The sequence below is a fragment of the Halichoerus grypus genome, chromosome 4, assembly GCF_964656455.1.
Source record: "Halichoerus grypus chromosome 4, mHalGry1.hap1.1, whole genome shotgun sequence".
Taxonomy (NCBI): Eukaryota; Metazoa; Chordata; class Mammalia; order Carnivora; family Phocidae; genus Halichoerus; species Halichoerus grypus.
Genome location: NC_135715.1, coordinates 124,359,838 through 124,378,081, shown reverse-complemented (window position 1 = coordinate 124,378,081; position 18,244 = coordinate 124,359,838). Strand labels below are relative to the sequence as shown.

General features: G+C 42.3%; 1 protein-coding gene across 6 annotated transcripts in view; it reads left to right on the top strand.

The window, feature by feature from the left end:
- Positions 1-18,244, top strand: part of RBMS1 (RNA binding motif single stranded interacting protein 1) — a 202,415-nt gene that overhangs the window by 71,884 nt on the left and 112,287 nt on the right. For 2 of the 6 annotated variants that reach the window (XM_036071014.2, XM_036071012.2), the window contains exon 1: positions 3,612-4,046. The exons of the other annotated variants lie outside the window; for them this stretch is intronic. In XM_036071014.2, coding sequence (XP_035926907.1) covers positions 3,978-4,046 — 69 coding nt within the window. In that variant the 5' untranslated portion in view covers positions 3,612-3,977. Of the gene's footprint in view, positions 1-3,611; positions 4,047-18,244 lie in introns of those variants that run through there. 6 annotated transcript variants of the gene reach the window in all.

Here is an 18,244-nt window from a genome sequence, read left to right as displayed (position 1 = left end):
CAAATGCGGGAGAAAATCTTCAGGGCACCTAGGCTATTGAAACAGACTTTTTGCCACACTTTTTTTTTAACCTCTGAAAGTTAAGTCTGGTGTACACAGACTTAGAAAGCTCTTTTTACTTGTCAATTCCATCTATACCCTTGCTCCTGCTCTTTTCGATGGTCAGCCAGATGTCCTAGGCATCAGTTATGTATACAATACACCCACTTAAATCTACAAACCACCGCTATAAAACCTGGAAAAACAATAATAACAGCTGCCATTTACTGAGTTTGGCACTTTTGTTGGTATACCATAGGCATACTTAAGACAATCTTTGTGAGGAGTCTGGGACTCAGGTTAACTCACTTGCCCCAGGCCACGTGGCTAGTAAGTGAGAAGCTGAAATGTGGAGCCAGATTTGTTCGGCTATTTAAATTTTGTTCCTTGGATTGTGAAATCCAGATTCACTTAAGCCATCTAAAGAAGGGGGGTGTGGGGTTAAGTATACACATGGAGGGGCTATTGGAAGCCAAAGCAGCTCTAGGGACTGCTGCTCCCTTCATCATCTCACGGCCAAGTGCTCACCGCTCCTGGCATCTGCTTTACTCTCTGCTTGCTGCCAGTGAGCTTCCTGTTTACTCATAGTTTCTGCTTCTTCATAACCTTGGCTTGCATATGGTTTTGGCTTTTTGTGGCCTCAACTCTACCCCCTGGCACTGTTGCAGTTTCAGCCTCTTTCCTAACTAGTTAAGCTCTTGGAGTTTTCTGAATCAGATTCCCAAGGGTGAGAATCTGATTGGATCTGTTCATTTTTTCTATCCGAACCATGTCATAGGTCACTGGCCAGTCTCTGGATTGGCTGCTCTTGGGTCAGATTCCCATAACTTTACCCACCAGCTGAGCTCGGGGTGGAGGGTGTTGTAGGACTGCCTGGACAGCAAAGTCTCAGTTTCCCTTTCAGGAGAAGGAGCATTTACAGGACAGATTCCAAAGCCCTTATTCTTCCCATGATAACTTGCAGCTTCTCTGGAATGTTTCCTTGCTTTGTCTGTCTTAAAACATATTTGTTTCAAAGGTCAATAAACTTTCCCAGATGAATCTCACTAGGATCTATCTCTATAATCATTTACAACTAAGCACTTGTGAATATCTATCACTGATTATATATACACACATGATTTCATATTTCTGTTATCTCTCTTAGGTTGGAATCATTTGGGCTTTAGTGACTTCATTACATTTTATAGTCTTTGAGCCTATCTTCTCCTTTCTTTATAATGCTTTACTTAGTTAAGAGTATAGTACCTACTTAAGCCTGAAACTTTTGAACCCTGGCTGATAGACATTGTTTTTAAAAATATATGCCTTTTGTTTTCTCCTTGTATGTCATTCATCAGTATAGGATACTGTATTTTTCTGATATTTAGATATCTTTTTTATTCTTAAAAAGATTCTTTTTAATATTATTTATATTTAATAAGAATACTAATGTATTCTTAGCATACTTAGTATAAAGTGTTATTAGTATATTTTAGTATTCTAATTTAAATTTTGTTATCACTTGAAATTTTGCCTTATCCCTGTAAAACTATTGCAGGCTATCAAATCACGGCTTAGCATTCTAGAATAGCACAACATCAAAAGTATTGTGAACTTAGAGCAGAGCCGTAGAAAAATTAATCTATGCTGTTCTTTGTGGTTTAAATTGTGGTTTCCTAAGAGACCAGTCATGACAACTGAGGTTGTACATGGAATATTTCCATAGATGATAGGTCTGAACTTCTGGGGTCCTGGGCATTAGGTTCTCAGGAAAAGGTGCCTATAACTTGAACAGTTCTACCTAACACCTTATATTTTATACCTGTGGTTGATAACTTGCAGTAAAGCATCCTAGTGACGGGAGATAGCAAATCGGCAGCTGAAACAATTGTAAACCCATGGAGTAGTAGGAAATAGTTCTAGCATGTATATAATATTAACACGCAACTGAATGTTAGTTGTGCTGTATTTATTTAAATCACTTTAAAGGACAGATATGTTTCTGTGAATTTTATCTAGCAAGTTCTTACTTGTCCATGGTGTACCTAGTACTGTGCCTAGAATAAGTTCCTTTGTTGCTGCTTTTTGTTTTTAATGGAAAGAATTAGGAATTACATATATGTATATTTTGTGTATATGGTTGTTTTTAATTAGGTGAGACTTGCTAGTTCTCATCACTTTTGCTGGAGAATGTTGGGAGCATCTTGGGATATGGAGATGGAATATGGTAACGAAGTCACCAGCAGGTTAACTAAGATGAATATTTTCAGTTCCTTGCTGTTGGAAAAACCTTTGAATGGCCACACCTTTTTTTTTTTTTTTTTTAACAGTTTATCTATTTATTTATTTAGTAATCTCTACACCCAGCATGGGGCTCAAACTCAGAACACTGAGATCAAATAGCCACAGCTTCACTAGAAGACCCTAGGGGACACTTTGTTTTCCTTATGGTAGCCACAAGTTGAGTGTCTTCACTTCTTAGAGGAGTTAGGATTTTTCATTATCATGGCAGATGGCTCTTTCCAAGGTGTTAGAGGCCAGAGGCCAGGGGAAAAACTTTGTAATACCGCTGTGATACTACCCTGTAATACAGCCGAACAGGCCAACATGAGAGATGGCAAGCCTGCCAGACCCTGCCCGGGGTCTGCCTGTAGGACTTGCTGTAGAGGCCCTTCTGCGATGCACAGGTTCTAGGCTTCAAACACCAACTTGAAAGTGATCAAGAAAAGGGGCATCTTAAGCCGCCTTAGATAATTTCAACTGGGAAACAAAGGAAACTACCTCCTCCCTTTGTCTCCTTTTTGCAGTTTCTGTGTCCCTTCACTAGAACACATTCGGTGGCATCTATTATTTAACGTATAGAAGGATTACACTGTTCCAGTTTAAAGGAAGGCTTACCAAACCAATGGCCTTAAGTGATCTTCGCTCTTTGATACTGTCATCTTGAAGGTAAGCTGGTAAACTCTGGCATGGGAATGAAGTATAGAACTTTACCGTGCGTACTTGCGGTGAGAGGGTGGGGAGTGTAGACCTGTTTTCCCGTGCTAAAATTTTAGCGTTGTGATTTGGGGGAACGCGGATTTGCAGAGGTTTGATGGAAGGCTGGTTTGTTGGTTGAAGTAGGAGTGATTGCTCGCACCCTTTTGGGGAGACTGGGGGCGGGGGTGGTGGGTAGTTTGGAAGGATGAAAGAAAAGAGAGAAGACCCGGGACTGGTTCAGTTACTACCCAGGTGTCAGAGCGCTCCCCGAAGCCATACCCTTAAAAGGGGCTTCGAGCAGGGGTGCAAAGCTACCGCTGGTGCTTAGGCAAAGAGCCTAGGGGAAAAAAAGAAAAGAGGAGGGGGGTGGCTACTCCAAGGAATGTGCGGCACGCGGGGAGCCAGACCCAACCATTGCACGGAGCGGGGGCGCCGGCGGCTCCCGGGGCGGCGCGGCCCCGGCCCCGGCCCCAAGTCCGGGAGGGAGCGGGCGGGGGCCGATCGGCTGGCGGGGCTGCGGGCGCGACGCCCAGAGGGCGGGCGGGGAGGCGCGGGTGGGCCTGGGCGCGGCGCGAGGCGGTGCGCTGCCGCCTCCCCGCCCCCGGCCGGCGCGCTCTCGGGGCGGTGGTTGAGGCCGCGGTAGGTGGGGACGCGGCGGCGCTGCTCCTCCGCTGCCGCCGGCAGAGTCCGCGGCGCCGCCAGCTCCGCGCGCGAACTCCCGTCCATGGCACGCAGGGCGGCGGCCGCCCGAGCTGCCCGAGTCTCGCCCGCCGCCGTCGCGCCGCACTTTTAGGCGAGTCGGGAGGTCGAGGGCGGAGGAGAAGTCAGCCCCGAGCTGCAGCCCCCGCCGGCCGCCGCCGCGCGGCGAGAGGGAGTTCCCAGAGCGCCGCGGCCCGGGCCGGCCCCTCCTGCGCCCTCCCCCTCGCGGCGAGGCTGCCCCGCGCCCGCGCCCGCGCCCGCCGCCCGCGCCCGCCGCGATGATCTTCCCCAGCAGCAGCGGCAACCCCGGGGGCAGCAGCAACTGCAGGACGCCCTATCGCAAGCAGGTGAGGCGGCGGCCGGGATGCCGCGCCGAGGCCGGCCGCCCAGCTTTACAAAGGGCGCCAGCGCTCGGCCGGACACCGCTCTTCTCCTCGGAGGGACCGGACTGGGCGGTGACCTTGTTTCCGAAGGAGGCGGCCCGCGGGGACGGCTCGGGCCGGTGACCTTAGCTGGGGAGATGCCCTCGTCTCCGCCGGCCGCGCCGGGTGGGACGTGGAGGAAGGGGAAGGGGTGGAGAGGCGGCGAGAGCGCAGCGCGCCGGGCCAGGGGCTTCGCCCCAGCTCTGCAACAAGTTTGGGTTTTTTTTTTTTTCACCCTGAAACCTTTGTGTGTAGAAGAGTACGATAATAAGTCGTAACGTTGGTTTGCAACAATCTTCACTCGGAACCCGAAAGAACCTGCCTGATTCATAGCAAACCCGGAAGACCAATTTGTGTGTGTGCTTGTGTGTGTGTGTGTGTGTGTGTGTGTGTGTATGTCCGCGCGCGTCACCCCCCCATATATATATTAAAAAAAAGAGAGACGAAACAGGAACTTCTGTCACTTTCTCAAGGTTTTCAGTTTTCAGAAGCACAGGGAAATCCTGTGACATCCTAGTTGCAGAGATACTTGGATAAGCCTGAGTCATACACATGCCTTTTCCTATTTTAATACCGTTTCATACATTTTTTAACAGATTGAACTCCAAAGGCACTTTAGTGGTTAGATCGAAATCCCCTGCCGGGAAAAGGAGTGGAGCTGGGAGCTTATAGTTTCGGCCTTTTGTTTTGTTTTTTCATCTTTGTTTTTAAAAGAAGGTTACTGAAGCCATGTTGTGATAAATCTCACAGAGCCTTTCAGCAGCAGCAATAACAAAACCTAGCTTTAAATTATGTAAAAAATGTGCAGGTCTGTTTAGAAAAGGTTAAACTGATTTAGAGGTCAGCGGCAAGATGCTTGTTGAGAAAACAAAAACACGATTGCAGATATTTTTCTACCATAATAAATCTCTTGTCTACATCCTTAGCCACGGAGACAAATCAATTAAGTTATTATCCCAATAATGATACAAGCGAACTCTATCCTTCCATGCAGACCGTAGCTCTGTTAAGATCATGACAGATGACAAGGATGCCTGGTGGCTTTCCTAAAGACATTCACAGGATTATTGATTATATGTAGTCCTTTTTGTTCTCAAAGTCATTTGATGGGGGGTATGTCTTAGCATAAGTATATCTGAAAGTAGGGCTAATTTGGTCAAACAGTGACGGTGTCAGAAAGTATTGTTTTCTGGTCTTGGGTTCTTTTACTTGTTAGCTTTCCCTTGAAAAGGTAGTAAACACCCTGGTCTGTGTCCTTTGCTGTCCAAGTCAATGCAACTTTTACCTGGCTTAAGAAAAGCTCCTTTTTTTTTCCACGAAAAAAAAAATCTGCATTTCTGACTTGTCTGAAGTATATGCTAAAATTGTCTAGATTCAAAACCAGGCATCTCTAAACTCACTTCGTGTGGCCTCATTTAAAATAAATGTCCTCGGATCCAGCACACTTACATCAACTTCATCAATGATGCCGATTTACAATAAATATTCTTCTCCTGAACCCTCCTCTTCCACCCACCTCTCTCTACCTGAAAAGATGGCTAATTATGTAAAGGCCTCATGTATTCATTTATTTGTTGTCAAAACCCGGTGGGGTGTTAGCTCTGAAATGGGGAAAAGGCTCTGAGGGCGAGGCCCTTTTGCTGTGAGGGGCTGGAGGTTTTGTGTGTGGAGGGGGACAGCCTGCTGGTCTGGAGCACGCTGATAAGATGCTCTTCTTTTCACTGGGCTCTCCTTAGATTCAGAGACTAAAAGGGCTGACTGAATCAGAAAAACAAACAGACTTTCTTTTTTCTATAGGCAAAGAAAGAAATGAATGTGTAGGCATTATACAGACACAAGACCCCGGGTACCAGTGGTATTTGAGTCAAAGGCTTCTTTTGTTAGTATTTAGCCATTCACTGGGAAAGCACACTTCCAGCGTGGGGACCTGGTTACCATGAGTGACTTTGTGATCTCATCCTGGCTTCGTCTAAACGGGAAGTCTAATTAATGCCTTTTGTAAGATTTTGTGATGTTAAGCTTGCACCTTTCGGTTTGTATAAATTTGTTCATTTCGATGAAAGAATAGGTAAATTTTAGGTGTACAATGTGATTTGATTTTAATCTACAAATATATAAGCAGCTCTTAGAGCTGATTTCAGATAATTTGCCTGAGGAAAAAATGGAATGTGAGGAATACCTAAAAATCACCTTTTGGAGAAAGATAGGAGGATCACAGTTTTTTAGACATACATATTAGTAGTAGCTAACCATCACTGAGCACCTTACTGCCTGCTGCAGGTCGCTGTTCTAAGTGTTTAGGTGGATTAACTAATTTTAGTCATCTTGACAGTCCTATGAGACAAGTAATACCATCTCCCTTACAGCTGAGAAAACTGAGGCATAGATTAAGTAACTTGCCCAGTCTGTACAACCCAAAGTGCCGAGCCGGGATTTGGACCCTGGCAGTCAAGCTCTTAAAACCATCACATTGCAATTGCCTGCTTACGGGCACATCTCAGTAGAAACTCGTACAGAGCTCATCCGCATCACTGCCCATTGCCTTTTTCATCTCAAAAGTCCAGTTTAGGGATTCCTCCTGCCTTTTTTTTTTGATGGGAAGGGTGGAGGTTGTGAGGTTGAAAGTGAAGGATGAAGTAAATGGATGGTATGGATGATGGGTTCATGACATTTGAAAGCCAAAGTATTGCTTCAGTGAATGACTGTAGAATCTCTTTTTAAAAACTTTATATTTTACATGTATCGGAGTCAGCCAGTTTCAGTTAAAGCAGAGGTAGGTGGTGCTCGTCCCCCTCCTGCCCCATGTAGTATATCGAGGGCATCAAAGAGCACTGATCTCCGGCATCATCTCGGATAAACAGGATTTTCCTGCATCACAGGCCTATGAACACATTAGAAATACACCTGCTTGGCTTAGGTCAAAGTGAGACACTTTTGAGTGAAGTGATAAGCCAGTAGGCAGTATCTAGACAAAGATTGTTTGTCCAAGCCTCAGTGGAGAAGTGTGTACATCCTATTATTGACTGTGACTTTCAGAAACATGATATTCCTTAAGCATATTCAGTCTGATTGTATGAAAATGCCCTGCAACCTAAACAAAAACCATTTATCAGGACTTCTATAGTTATGAACATATTTTATTGTGTTTCAAAAGAAAAAAATACTTTATGTTAAAGGCTTTAAATACAGAAAACAAGTATTTCCATTTTGCTTTGAATTCTTTTACAAGCCACTTCTCCATGTTTTCTGACTTCCATTTTAGAACTGCTTTCTCTGGGTAGTTGACTCAGTTATGTCATAGAATTTGGTTTTTACAAATTGTGGCATGTAGCAATTCCTTTCTTGCTATATGCTGTCGTGGTTTGCAATGGGGCCTTTGAGGAAGAGGAGTGAATGCAAGAATTTGTGTGTGTGTGTGTGTGTGTGTGCGCGCGCGCGTGCGCGCGCGTGTATCTTTCTTTTTCTTTACAAAGATATTGCCAGCTAATAGCTGTACTTGTTAAATGTTGCTAACTTTTGATGAGTGAAGTACTTATCTCCCCAGTTCAAGTAGATTTACATAGTTTGCTGCTTTCTTGAAGATTAACTGGGTGTAGCTGCACGTGAAGAATCCAACAGTGATTCAGTGTTTGGCCTTGTTGGAGGATGACATACAAAGCTGTTGATTAATCCTCTTCAAGCACTTTCTGTTCACAGCAATCGATGTGTAGTAGATTGGGGTTTTGTTAAGTTTGAAGATTAAAGTTGTGCATAGAAATATTTAAATGAACACTGTCTGAGCTATTCCCAACTTGTTGTTTTTAGAAGAAGGTAAACATACTCAGGCCACAGAGAGTGGCAGTTGAGGGGAAGGTAACAGAAAACTAAATTGGTATGCATAAGTAAGGTCTTATCCTTATTTCACATTAGGCTATCTCAGAGGGTTGGTGATAAAGTAGTATTTCTGAATCAAGGAACTGTGCTTTAAATATGTATCCATAGCCATTTGAAAAGTATAGAATTCTCTATCTGTGATTACCCCTTTTTTCTGCTGGGTACCCCTTTTGGCGGCTCACTACATTTTCTGTAGTTCACTTCAGATTTTGAACACATTTCTTGTTTTTGTTCTTTCTTCCATTTAGGGGCTGATGTCAACTGGGCTCACCACATATTAGCAATACTTGTCAAGCTCATTCTTGGTGGTAGGGCGTGTATGTGTGTGTGTGTTGCGGGGGGTGGGGAGTCTGTCTTGCCCAGGTTTCTGAGAATATATTTTCAAAGCACTCCACCAAAAATAAGTATTTAAAGATATATAAATGATAGTCCCTCCCAACCTCAATTGTATTTAATCTTCACAACATCCATATAAAGGAGAGAAGGGTCAGGAATTTTGAGGCCGTGAATTTATTAAATGGCCTAATTGGCAAAAGCGAGGTCTCTGACATCAAGAAGGGCTGGGTCTGCTACTAGGAAAAAGAGAAGGAAGCCCAGCTAAGAACAGCTGGAGCCCCACTACACTTCCCTTTCCTTGGCCTCCCAAAGACATGTGGCACACAGAGCGTCCCAGATTTCAGCTTTGGGAAGTGTAGCTCTCTAATTTAGTAGTGTTTTTTGTTTGTTTCATAAAGGCCTTTACTCTAGGGTTGTCAGGTAACATCCAGGACGCCAAGATAAATTTGAATTTCCAATAAGCAATGAATAATTTCTTACATCCATATGTCCCAAGTATCGCGTGGTACTGTGTATTTTTATTCGCCCAGTCCAGTAAGCCAGTCTCCCAAAAACCCAGTTCGCTTTTTAAAACTAGTTATAAAAAAAACCCATAATTATAAACCATACTTTTCCTTCTTTTTCCACTAACATTTTGCCTCTTAGCATATACCTTGAACCCTGATGATAATGTGGATTTCACACTGTTAACTTCTTTGACGGTCACTCAACCTAATTGAAAGACCCTGGCTTAAGTTCTGGCTCTACCACTTGCATGCTTTTCACTTAACCTGTCTAAGCCTCAGTTTCTGTTAAGGAAGGATAATAGTGCCCATTCCACAGGGCTGTTGCCATCAGTCCTTCTGAGGTGCTGTTATTATTAATGTCCCCAGAGAGCAAGCAACAGCGGGTGGTCCTGGGAGGCTCTGTGTGATCCTGGGAGACCTTGACACAGCCTCTAAGAATGGACTATGTTTAGAAAGCGGGGGCAGCCTCCAGACGGGTAAGGACCTGGAGCATGAAGATGAGACTCTCCACCACTGGAAGGAGAGAGAGAAAGAAAGAACCAAAAAGTAGAAGAGTGCACTCCACCATATTTTAAAACAATTGTTCCTGTATCATGCTCTTATTAGCAGAGTTTGCCTTCTCTCTGGGGAAAGAAAGCCTTCCAATCCTTTCTATTTTATGCAAAGATATGATTGGAGAAGGAAAAAAAAGAGCATTGATGACTCTTATCAATGAGAATTTCTACCTTTTAATTTGCTTGAAAACAGATATGATTATTAGTATATGCATGATGATTTCCTGAATTCTTTCCTTTGTCTTGTTTGTACATTTGGTTTTCAAAGACGCCATCTTTGCATTACTCAGAAAAAATAAACTTTTTTTTTTTTTTTGTCCTTGGACATCTGTAGGTGTTTGGTGGGTGTTTGTTTTTAATCTCGCATCTGTAGAGAATGGTTTGCTTAACACATTTTAAAAGCTTAGTAAATTTTAAAATAGGATAGATGGGCCATGAGGAAAGGAAGCAAGATTTTTCTGGAGTAAGGACAGGTGAAAAAATTAAATGGAACAAACTAAATTGTGTGTTCAAGAAATGAATCAATACACCTGTTGTTACTTAGCACTTATTAAGTGGCAGCAGTGACAAAACTTGGTGCGAGACAGAGTGCTACCCTAATAAATAGAATTGTATTTGGGTTCCATTTTGCTTATTTAAACATATGGAATTTCAAAACAATAAAGTGTAAACTAGGGAAGATTATATTCGTGTTTTTAATCATGCATACACTACAGTCTCAAGAATGCGTTAAAAAAAAGGACTGGAGGAAAATTGCCAAAATATTAACAAATATTTTCCTCTGTTGGTAGGTAGAATCACAAGCGACTTATTTTTAGGGATTGTTTACATTTTTTTCGACCTTCCAGTCTTTCTTGCTTCCTCCAATAAATATATAGTTCTTCGGTTGTCAAGAAAAAAAGTGAACAAAAATTTAGAAAATCATATTATTTTAATGGCTAAAAATTGTGAAAATCCAAGAAATTCACGTCATTGAGAATTTCAGCCAGTTGTACTTAGGCACTCCTTGGTTCTGTTCCTGAGCTCTGAGATATCCTTTCCTATTCTTTATGAATTTCTATTCTTCTTTTTACTGCAAACTCTTAATACCATCTTTTTGGAAGTCACCTATTACTGATGGATAGTTTTCATATTTATGAACTTTAGTATTTTCCTATTTTTTAATTTATTTTTTTAGATTTTGTAAATTAATTTATTTGACAGAGAGAGAGAGAGAGAGGCAGCGAGAGAGGGAACACAAGCAGGAGGAGTGGGAGAGGGAGAAGCAGGCTCCCTGCTGAGTGCGGGACCCTGGGATCATGACCTGAGCCAAGGCAGACGCTTAAAGACTGAGCCACCCAGGCGCCCAGTATTTTCCTGTTTTATATAGACCAAACAGGCCTTCTGTGTTTTGATGTTTTAAAACTGTTTTTAAGACATTTTTGGGACACCAGTTTATCTACATGAGTCAGTAAGGGGAAAATGGAGCTATATATATGAAATTTCATATTCTAGATTGCTTTTCAAGAAAGTAGCCACCCTAAATATATCCTGAATACTGAGGAATTGGCCACTATTGTCTCTGTTTTCATTTGACTTACAGCTGCACTTAAATATAGCTGTTTTGTGGACAGATAAGTTCCCCTGCGTTTAATTTCCACATTAAATGTGAAAAATCGACACTGTTCTACTCCTTATGTCAGAATCCTTGGATTTATTTTATTACGAATACTCATGACTATCTTCATCACATACTTCCTTTGTAGCGTTAGCTTTTTGCAAGGGCAGCGGAGCAGGAGGCGTGGCTTCTTTCTAGGCCTCTTTAATTTCTAATGGAACATGAGGTTTCTGTAAGAAAGACGCCATACAGATAATTTCAGCACCTCAGAAGCTGTTGTTGCTGTGTGACCCACGGGCATTTTCAGTATATCAGGGGAGTTTTAGATGTGTACGGTCCAGGCTGCAAGGCTTCCAGTGAGAGGAGGAGAGAGAGCCTGAGGGAGGAAGGAAGAGGTGGGGGCTGAGAGAGAGAAAGGAAAGCAGTGTTGCTTCCTTGGGTTCTTACTGTGTTAGCTGATGCGTCACTTTACAGAATCTGTTCAAGTCTCATTGTTTTGGTGCTGTGTATGTAGGTTGGGTACAAATATGTAGCTTCGGGTTTTGTATGATCTCAGGTTATTACACTCCATTGTTTTCTTCGTGTCATTCCCATCACCTAGAATTTCCTTTTAGCTCTGCTCTAAGACAAGATCTGTCTCTCTCCCTGCCCTCAGGGATCTGCCTAAAAATGGCCCTTTTGGGAGACCATTTATGATCAAACCAGTCCTACCTCGTGAAAGATTCTAGAAATGACTTTGTCTTTACTTTCTCTCTCTCTGTTCACAGTTTTATAGGTCAAATGCATCAGACCAATTCCAAGGGAGTGGATATGTTCTTTTGTTTAACTGAAAGTTTAACAGACTCCAAAACATTGAGTTAAATAATTACTGAGTGTGTAACATAAGTCAGGTCGGGAACAGCCATCCTTCTGTAGGAAGTAAGCTGGTGGCATGCAGGGCATACACTATTGCTCATCAGGGGAGAGGCTGGGCAGGGAAATCAGTTAGCTAGCTGTTAGGACAGCTGTGAGATAGAGAGGACCCAAAAGAAGGCAGTTAAACTGTGGACAAGAGGAACAACCAAATTTTTAGACATTTGAGTACATAAAGCCCCTAAAATCGTATGTAAAATGTTGCACATATTAGCTCTTTCCTGGGGAGAAGTTCCTAGCTTTCATCAGTGTGCCAAAGGGATCTGTGTCCTCCAGAAGATTTTATGACCACATGTGGAAGGCGATGGAGAACTTAAAGATGATGCCAAATTTCTAACTCGGGAGATGGGATCGTTGGTTACATCGTGGAAGGTGACATTTCAGGTGGAAGGGACATGACAGCAAAGATTTGAAGATAGAAAGCATGGGCTTAATATATTAGGTGAAGAGTGAATAATTCAGGTTAGCCAGACTGGGGGGTAGAGGTTGGAAGGTGGGGCGGGTGGGGAGGGGTAATATGGTCTAGTTTGCTAGAATGGCTGGATGAGAAAGCCTGAGTTTAGAAGGTGGTGCCCAGTTGAAAGAAAGCTGTAAAAAGGAGTAGTGGCAGTGTGGAGGTATTAGATGAGATGGATTTAAGATTGTACGGAAAGAATTGACAAGATTTGGCTGGTGACTGGATGGCGGGGGTGGGGGTGGCTTAGTAAACGAGGGTCCTAGATGTCTAGTTTTAGATGATTAGGAAAATAAAAAGTTAGTAGAGCCTTGCTTGTTCTGGGCTCGCATAAGAAAGAACCCAGCCATTCTGATACAGGGATTTTTCTGCATTTTTTAATGTGTTAAATTGGAGTGGGGGAAGTGCTAAATTGTGATACTCAAATGTTCAGACACCAGGGACGCAAAAGGCCCTTCCATGTGCAATTCAGTCTCATTAAGGCAGAATTGTCCAGCCTAAAGAGCTAGTAGCACCCACAGTATGAACCACTGTAAGAACTCCTTTTGCATCCAGAAGATGGTCATAAACATTTTTTTACTGTTCCCCTGGGATTGTCCTAAAGTCAGTATATAGAGGCAGTGAGCTTGGTTTGGCCACTTTAATTTGGCTACATGAATCACACATCACTACCCTTCCCAGGCAGAGCTGGAGCCGTGGCCCCCAAGCTCAGAGCCTCCTGAAACACGAGGTGGAGCGTTGGGAATAGGTTAAAGCATCCAGGGAGAGAATGTGTCCAGAAGAGGCTAGACAGACCTAGGGAAACACAGATTTTGTGGTGGGAAGGAGGAAGATGAGCCTTTGGTAAAGGGAAGGGGAAAGAAAGGGCAAAATGTTGGGGGAATCCAGTGTCACAGAAGCCCGAGAAGAACAAAGCTTCAAGAAAAGATGGTCAGCTCTGTTACATGTTTCCTGGAGATCAGGGAAGACAAAGGCTGAGTAAAAGGCTATTGGAAATACCATTGGGAGGTCTTTGAAAGCCTTTCAAACAGAAGTTTCAATAGAGTAGTATGTGTGTGGTGGGGCCAGGAAGGGCAGGTGGTCATGTGAGTTGTAGAAAGCGCATTCCAGAGGATTTAAGGAGTGAATGAGTGCGGAAGGGTGTGTCTTTAGAGAAATCAGGTGTCCAGAGGAAAGAGTCTCTTCAGACAGCCTTGAGGCAAGATTATCTTCGCAGCCGACTATGGATGTAGGATAGAGCAAGGTAATAGAAAACAGAAGGAATAGTTGGAAATAGGTCTTTATTTTAGGAAAGATTGAGGCAGGTTAGTCTTGCAGGAAGGGGATCTGAGTGAGTTTCAGTCAATGATACTGGAAGGAGGAGGTTGGTTAAGCTAGGGATGTCAAGGAAAAGTAGCAAGAACAGTGATGCTCCGTCTTTTAAAAACTTCCATTTCGGTAAAGAGGGTTGGTCATCTGTAAAGACTGAAGGAAAAAAAAAAAAATGGGGGGTGGGGGGGAGAGTAATTCTAGGCTTAAAGAACGTGACGAAAGATTTGGAATAATCGCTTTTGGGAATTTGGTGAGTGAGTATTCAGATTGAGATGAGTAAAAAGACCGAGCTATGGTGAGGGCCCCTGGGAGTTCAATGGTCTCAGTTGGCAAGATATTTTGACCCTTTTCCAGCAACAAATGGAGGGAGAGTATCTGGGTGAAGAGGGTTTGGCATTGCTGAGGTGAATAGGTGTAGAAATTGAGAGCCTTGTTCTGACGATTAAGGAGCTAGGTGAAATGAAGAGAGATAATGAACTGTGAGAACGGGGAGGGGCATGCAGGTTGTGATAAGATAAAGAGAGGTCTCTGGGAGTGAGGGAAGGAGAAATGTGAGAGGAAATTCTGGGTTCAGGCTCTTGAAAGTGCAGTATTTCCGGGATGTTACCTTTTGGGGCTGCTGGGAGGACTCAGGGGGATTGTGCGGGTGTGTCTGGCATGCAGTAAATGCTCAGGTGCTTATACTTACGAAGATGTGGCTCTCGTAGAATTTATACCTCCCTATCTCTACTGTTATAATATTTTTGTAAATCAAATCATATTTCAGACAGACTTCAACGAACCATGAACCACAAACCAAAATAAAACACTAATTTTTTTAACTGAACCACAATCCCAACTTAAGTTTTAAAATACACTGTCAAACTATTTCAAAATATCTTAAGTTGCTTTTAAAGAAAAAAAGGTGGAAATTTATGTGGATCCCAACTCCATCACTCCTTCTTTCCTCCCTCCCTCCCTCCCTTCCTTCCTTTCTTCCTTCCTTCCTTTTGTTTTTTTCTGCTCTTTAGGAAGTACTAGTGCCCAAACAGATTCTTCCTCCACCTCAGAGCAGAATATGGGATGGATTTCTGGCTTTATCAGCACTATCTTCCTCATCATCACCACTTTGTTAAGACCCCTCCTCCAGGAGCCTTCACACACTGTTCCAGAGACACCTATTTGTCTCTCTCTGCCTTTGGTTCTATTTAGTACCTTAGCATCTGAACTATCTTTTCTAGTTACTTTTCCTCACCAAATGTGTAGCTCTCTGAAGGGAAGGGGCTACTGTTTGCTGAGCACTCTGTATGCCGTGGGCATAAGGCTGGGTCCCTTTACATTTCCTTATCATTCTTCTGCAGCACCTCTGTGAGATATTTCCTCTTATCCTTCTTTCACAGATTTGGACAGTATAACTTGTTCACCCCAAATCCCAGAGAGAATAGATATAGAGCCCTGATTTTTACCCAGTTTCCAGGGCTTCTCCAGCAGGAAGGAGCTCGTATATTGCTTTCACAGAAAAAAAAAGGTGGACATGGGTATTCCCAACTTCATCATAACTTAGTTCACAGTAACAGTGAATGCAGTTCTTAAACACTCTTGGTCTTAATTTCCCCAGTGGCAAAACTAGATATAATAGTTACCCCATGTTACTGAGATGATCAGGTGAAGTCACACATGGGACAGCACAGTATTGGGCCCAGGGGCTCTCTCTGCCTCCCTCCTTCCTTGGAGTGTCCCCTAAGTCCGTTTGCACAAGAGGACCTTAGAGGATGGCTCAAGCAAAGCCTGAAATGATAACAGTGGTGGAAGATTGATCATTCTGTTCATTAGCAAAAACAGTTTGTGATGAGAAAGATCTAGAAGTGAAACTCCGTTCTCATTGGTAAAATGGAAATGATGCTTATTTCCGTCTCTGACTTCTAGAGTGAAGGGTCAATGAGTTAATGTAAGATAAAGTGCTTTGTGACATGTCGACACTGCAGAGATGTTATTACAGTTTCTGAAATGGATGCTCTAAACTATGATGTGATCATTTTGCTTCTTTCAGCATCTGATTTTAAATTCATGAAGTTTATTGTTTAAAGCTGCTTTCCCCAAATTGTGTTCACTGAGATACTCGGATTCTATTAGATGTTGAAAGTGTTCCAGGAATTAAAATATTCAGTGTTCAAAGAAACTTGGGAAACACTACATACTATGTAGTATTGTCTTGGAGAATAACAGCATAAATTAGCATGAAAAGTCTGAGAAGTCCTGCGGTAAAGACATTTGTCCAACTTTGTGCATTTCATTGTTTCCTAGAATTATTTGATCATAGAACTACTTAGTCCTAGAATATTTATCATCATCTGTATTCTCTGGGGATGTTTGGGCGACAACTTATTTAAGGAGCCATTTGCATTTGGAGTAGGAAAGGATCTTAGACATTATCTAGTACAGCCTCTTTAATTGACCCACAAGGAAATTAAAATCCAGAGACACTGAGTGATTTGTCTAAAGTCTCATAGCTTGAAGAGCCTCAGTCTTCTGACTCTTAGTTTTCCATCACCTCACCTTAAAAGTCTTGGCTTTTCCAAGTGTGGCACATCCTCGCACCAGTTTTCGGATGACTTTTTTTTTTAAATCATTTTCTGAATAGGTTCTTGGGGATGGTATGTTGCATGTTATTTTCAGAAAAAATAAATGGGTATCTGCCAACTATCATCTCTTTTGTTTTTAATTTCTTCTCTCTTAAGGTTAATTTTTCCACCTATTTTATTGCTTCTTAAAGCATTTATGAAGTCATGATTACTGACTTGGGAATCAATCTTGTTTAAAATATCAGTGATCTAGAAAACCCACACATTCTAATTATTAATGCCCTCTTTTGTCCTCTAAATCTGTTTTGTCCTTCTTTTTTTGTATAATTGCCTGTGGGTAGACAAATTTACATACTTTTGGCCCCTTCCTGCCTGACTTATTACAACATGCAAAATTTGCTCTGTGGTTTCTAGGTTAAGTTCCCATATAGAAGAAACCACAGTGAAGGCTTTACAACCGTGCTGTGCTGAAGGCCCCACCACCACATGGGGCTCTGTGTTCTTGAAAAATCTGAATGACCAGTTTATTGCCATTTTTTATAATTAAGATATTTCAGGCACAAGAGTTCACATGGAGCATTTCTCTTTTTATGTATTTTAAGGTTCTTGGTTGCCTAAAGAAAAGTAGGTAGGTATCTGTCAGAGACCCTCACTGATTCATTCTGGTGTGTGCAACATGAGAATTAACCCTAAATGCATCCAGTGCTGTGATTCTAGTGTTTTGGATGAAGTGATGTGTCATAATGTCTATTATATCATGTGTATCACAGAAGAAGCATAGACTGTTAGTGCTGAAAGAATCTTAAGAGATCAGCTTTTCTAAGTCCTTATTTTAGAGATCAGGATGTTTCAATATCACACAGCTTATTTGTAACAAAACCAGGGCTAGAACCCATATATCCTGATGGTGCAGTTTGGACCTTTTCAAACAAATCTGGCTTGGATCATTAGTCATTCATTTAATGTTTTAGAGCCCATTCTGGGCCAACCACCTATGTTAGGCCCTGAAAAGAACAAATTGATGATCCTATTCTCAACCTTACAGTCTAACAGGGGCTGTGGAGCAGGTATATAAATATCCATGTAAGTAGAAATTAATGCTATCAAGAAGGGCAGGTATTTCAAGAAATTCATAGGAAGAACATGTCTAACCTACAGTCATCATACTCCAACTGACCTGAATTTAGACTATTTGACTTCCAGGTGCATTTGATTTGAGTCCAAGATAGAAACAAGATTCTCAGTTGGCTGATCAATTTTGATCATTGTGTTGGTGACAACCTTAGAATTACTCTATGCTTTAACGGGCCATATTGAGCTGCTTACTGGGGTACTAGAGCAGAGTAGAAGAAAAGGAAGAAGGTCGTCCACTTTCATGGTATCAATCCATTGCCAGATTTGGTTTTAGTTCTTTAAAAGGGACGTGGAAAACTGGAAAGCATTAAGAGAAATTCAAGCAAAAAAGATGCTATTTCAACTTCTCAGAGGCTCTTCTTTTCATTGTTCTCTAGTTGAATATGTGAAATAGGATTGAAAAATTGTACTTGTGGAATTGGGATAGTTGACAATCAAGGTAAACAATCAATAAAGGTTTACAGAGGAATTGCTCATACATTTCATACACTGTCGATAGCTGGGCTTGACAGATGTTTTTTCTGTGACCAGCCAGATCATAAATATTTTAGTCTCTGCAGTCCATAAGTTCTCTCTTAGAATTACTCAGCACTGCTTTTGTAGCTCAGAAGCAGCTGTGAATAATGCACAAACAAATGGTCATGGCTGTGTTCCAATAAACTTTATTTATTAAAGCAAGTGGCAGGCAGGATTTGGCCTGTGGACAGTATTTGCAGACCCCTAATCTGTAGAATCCTTCGTTGGCTCTTTTACCAAAAGGTGCACAGAAGGAATTGCAAGAAAATGAAATTCAAACCAGATAATGATGATACTGATTAGCATTGGCACCATCAAAACAGGTTAGACACAGAATAAAACCAAGTGAATGTAGGTCTGATTCATTGC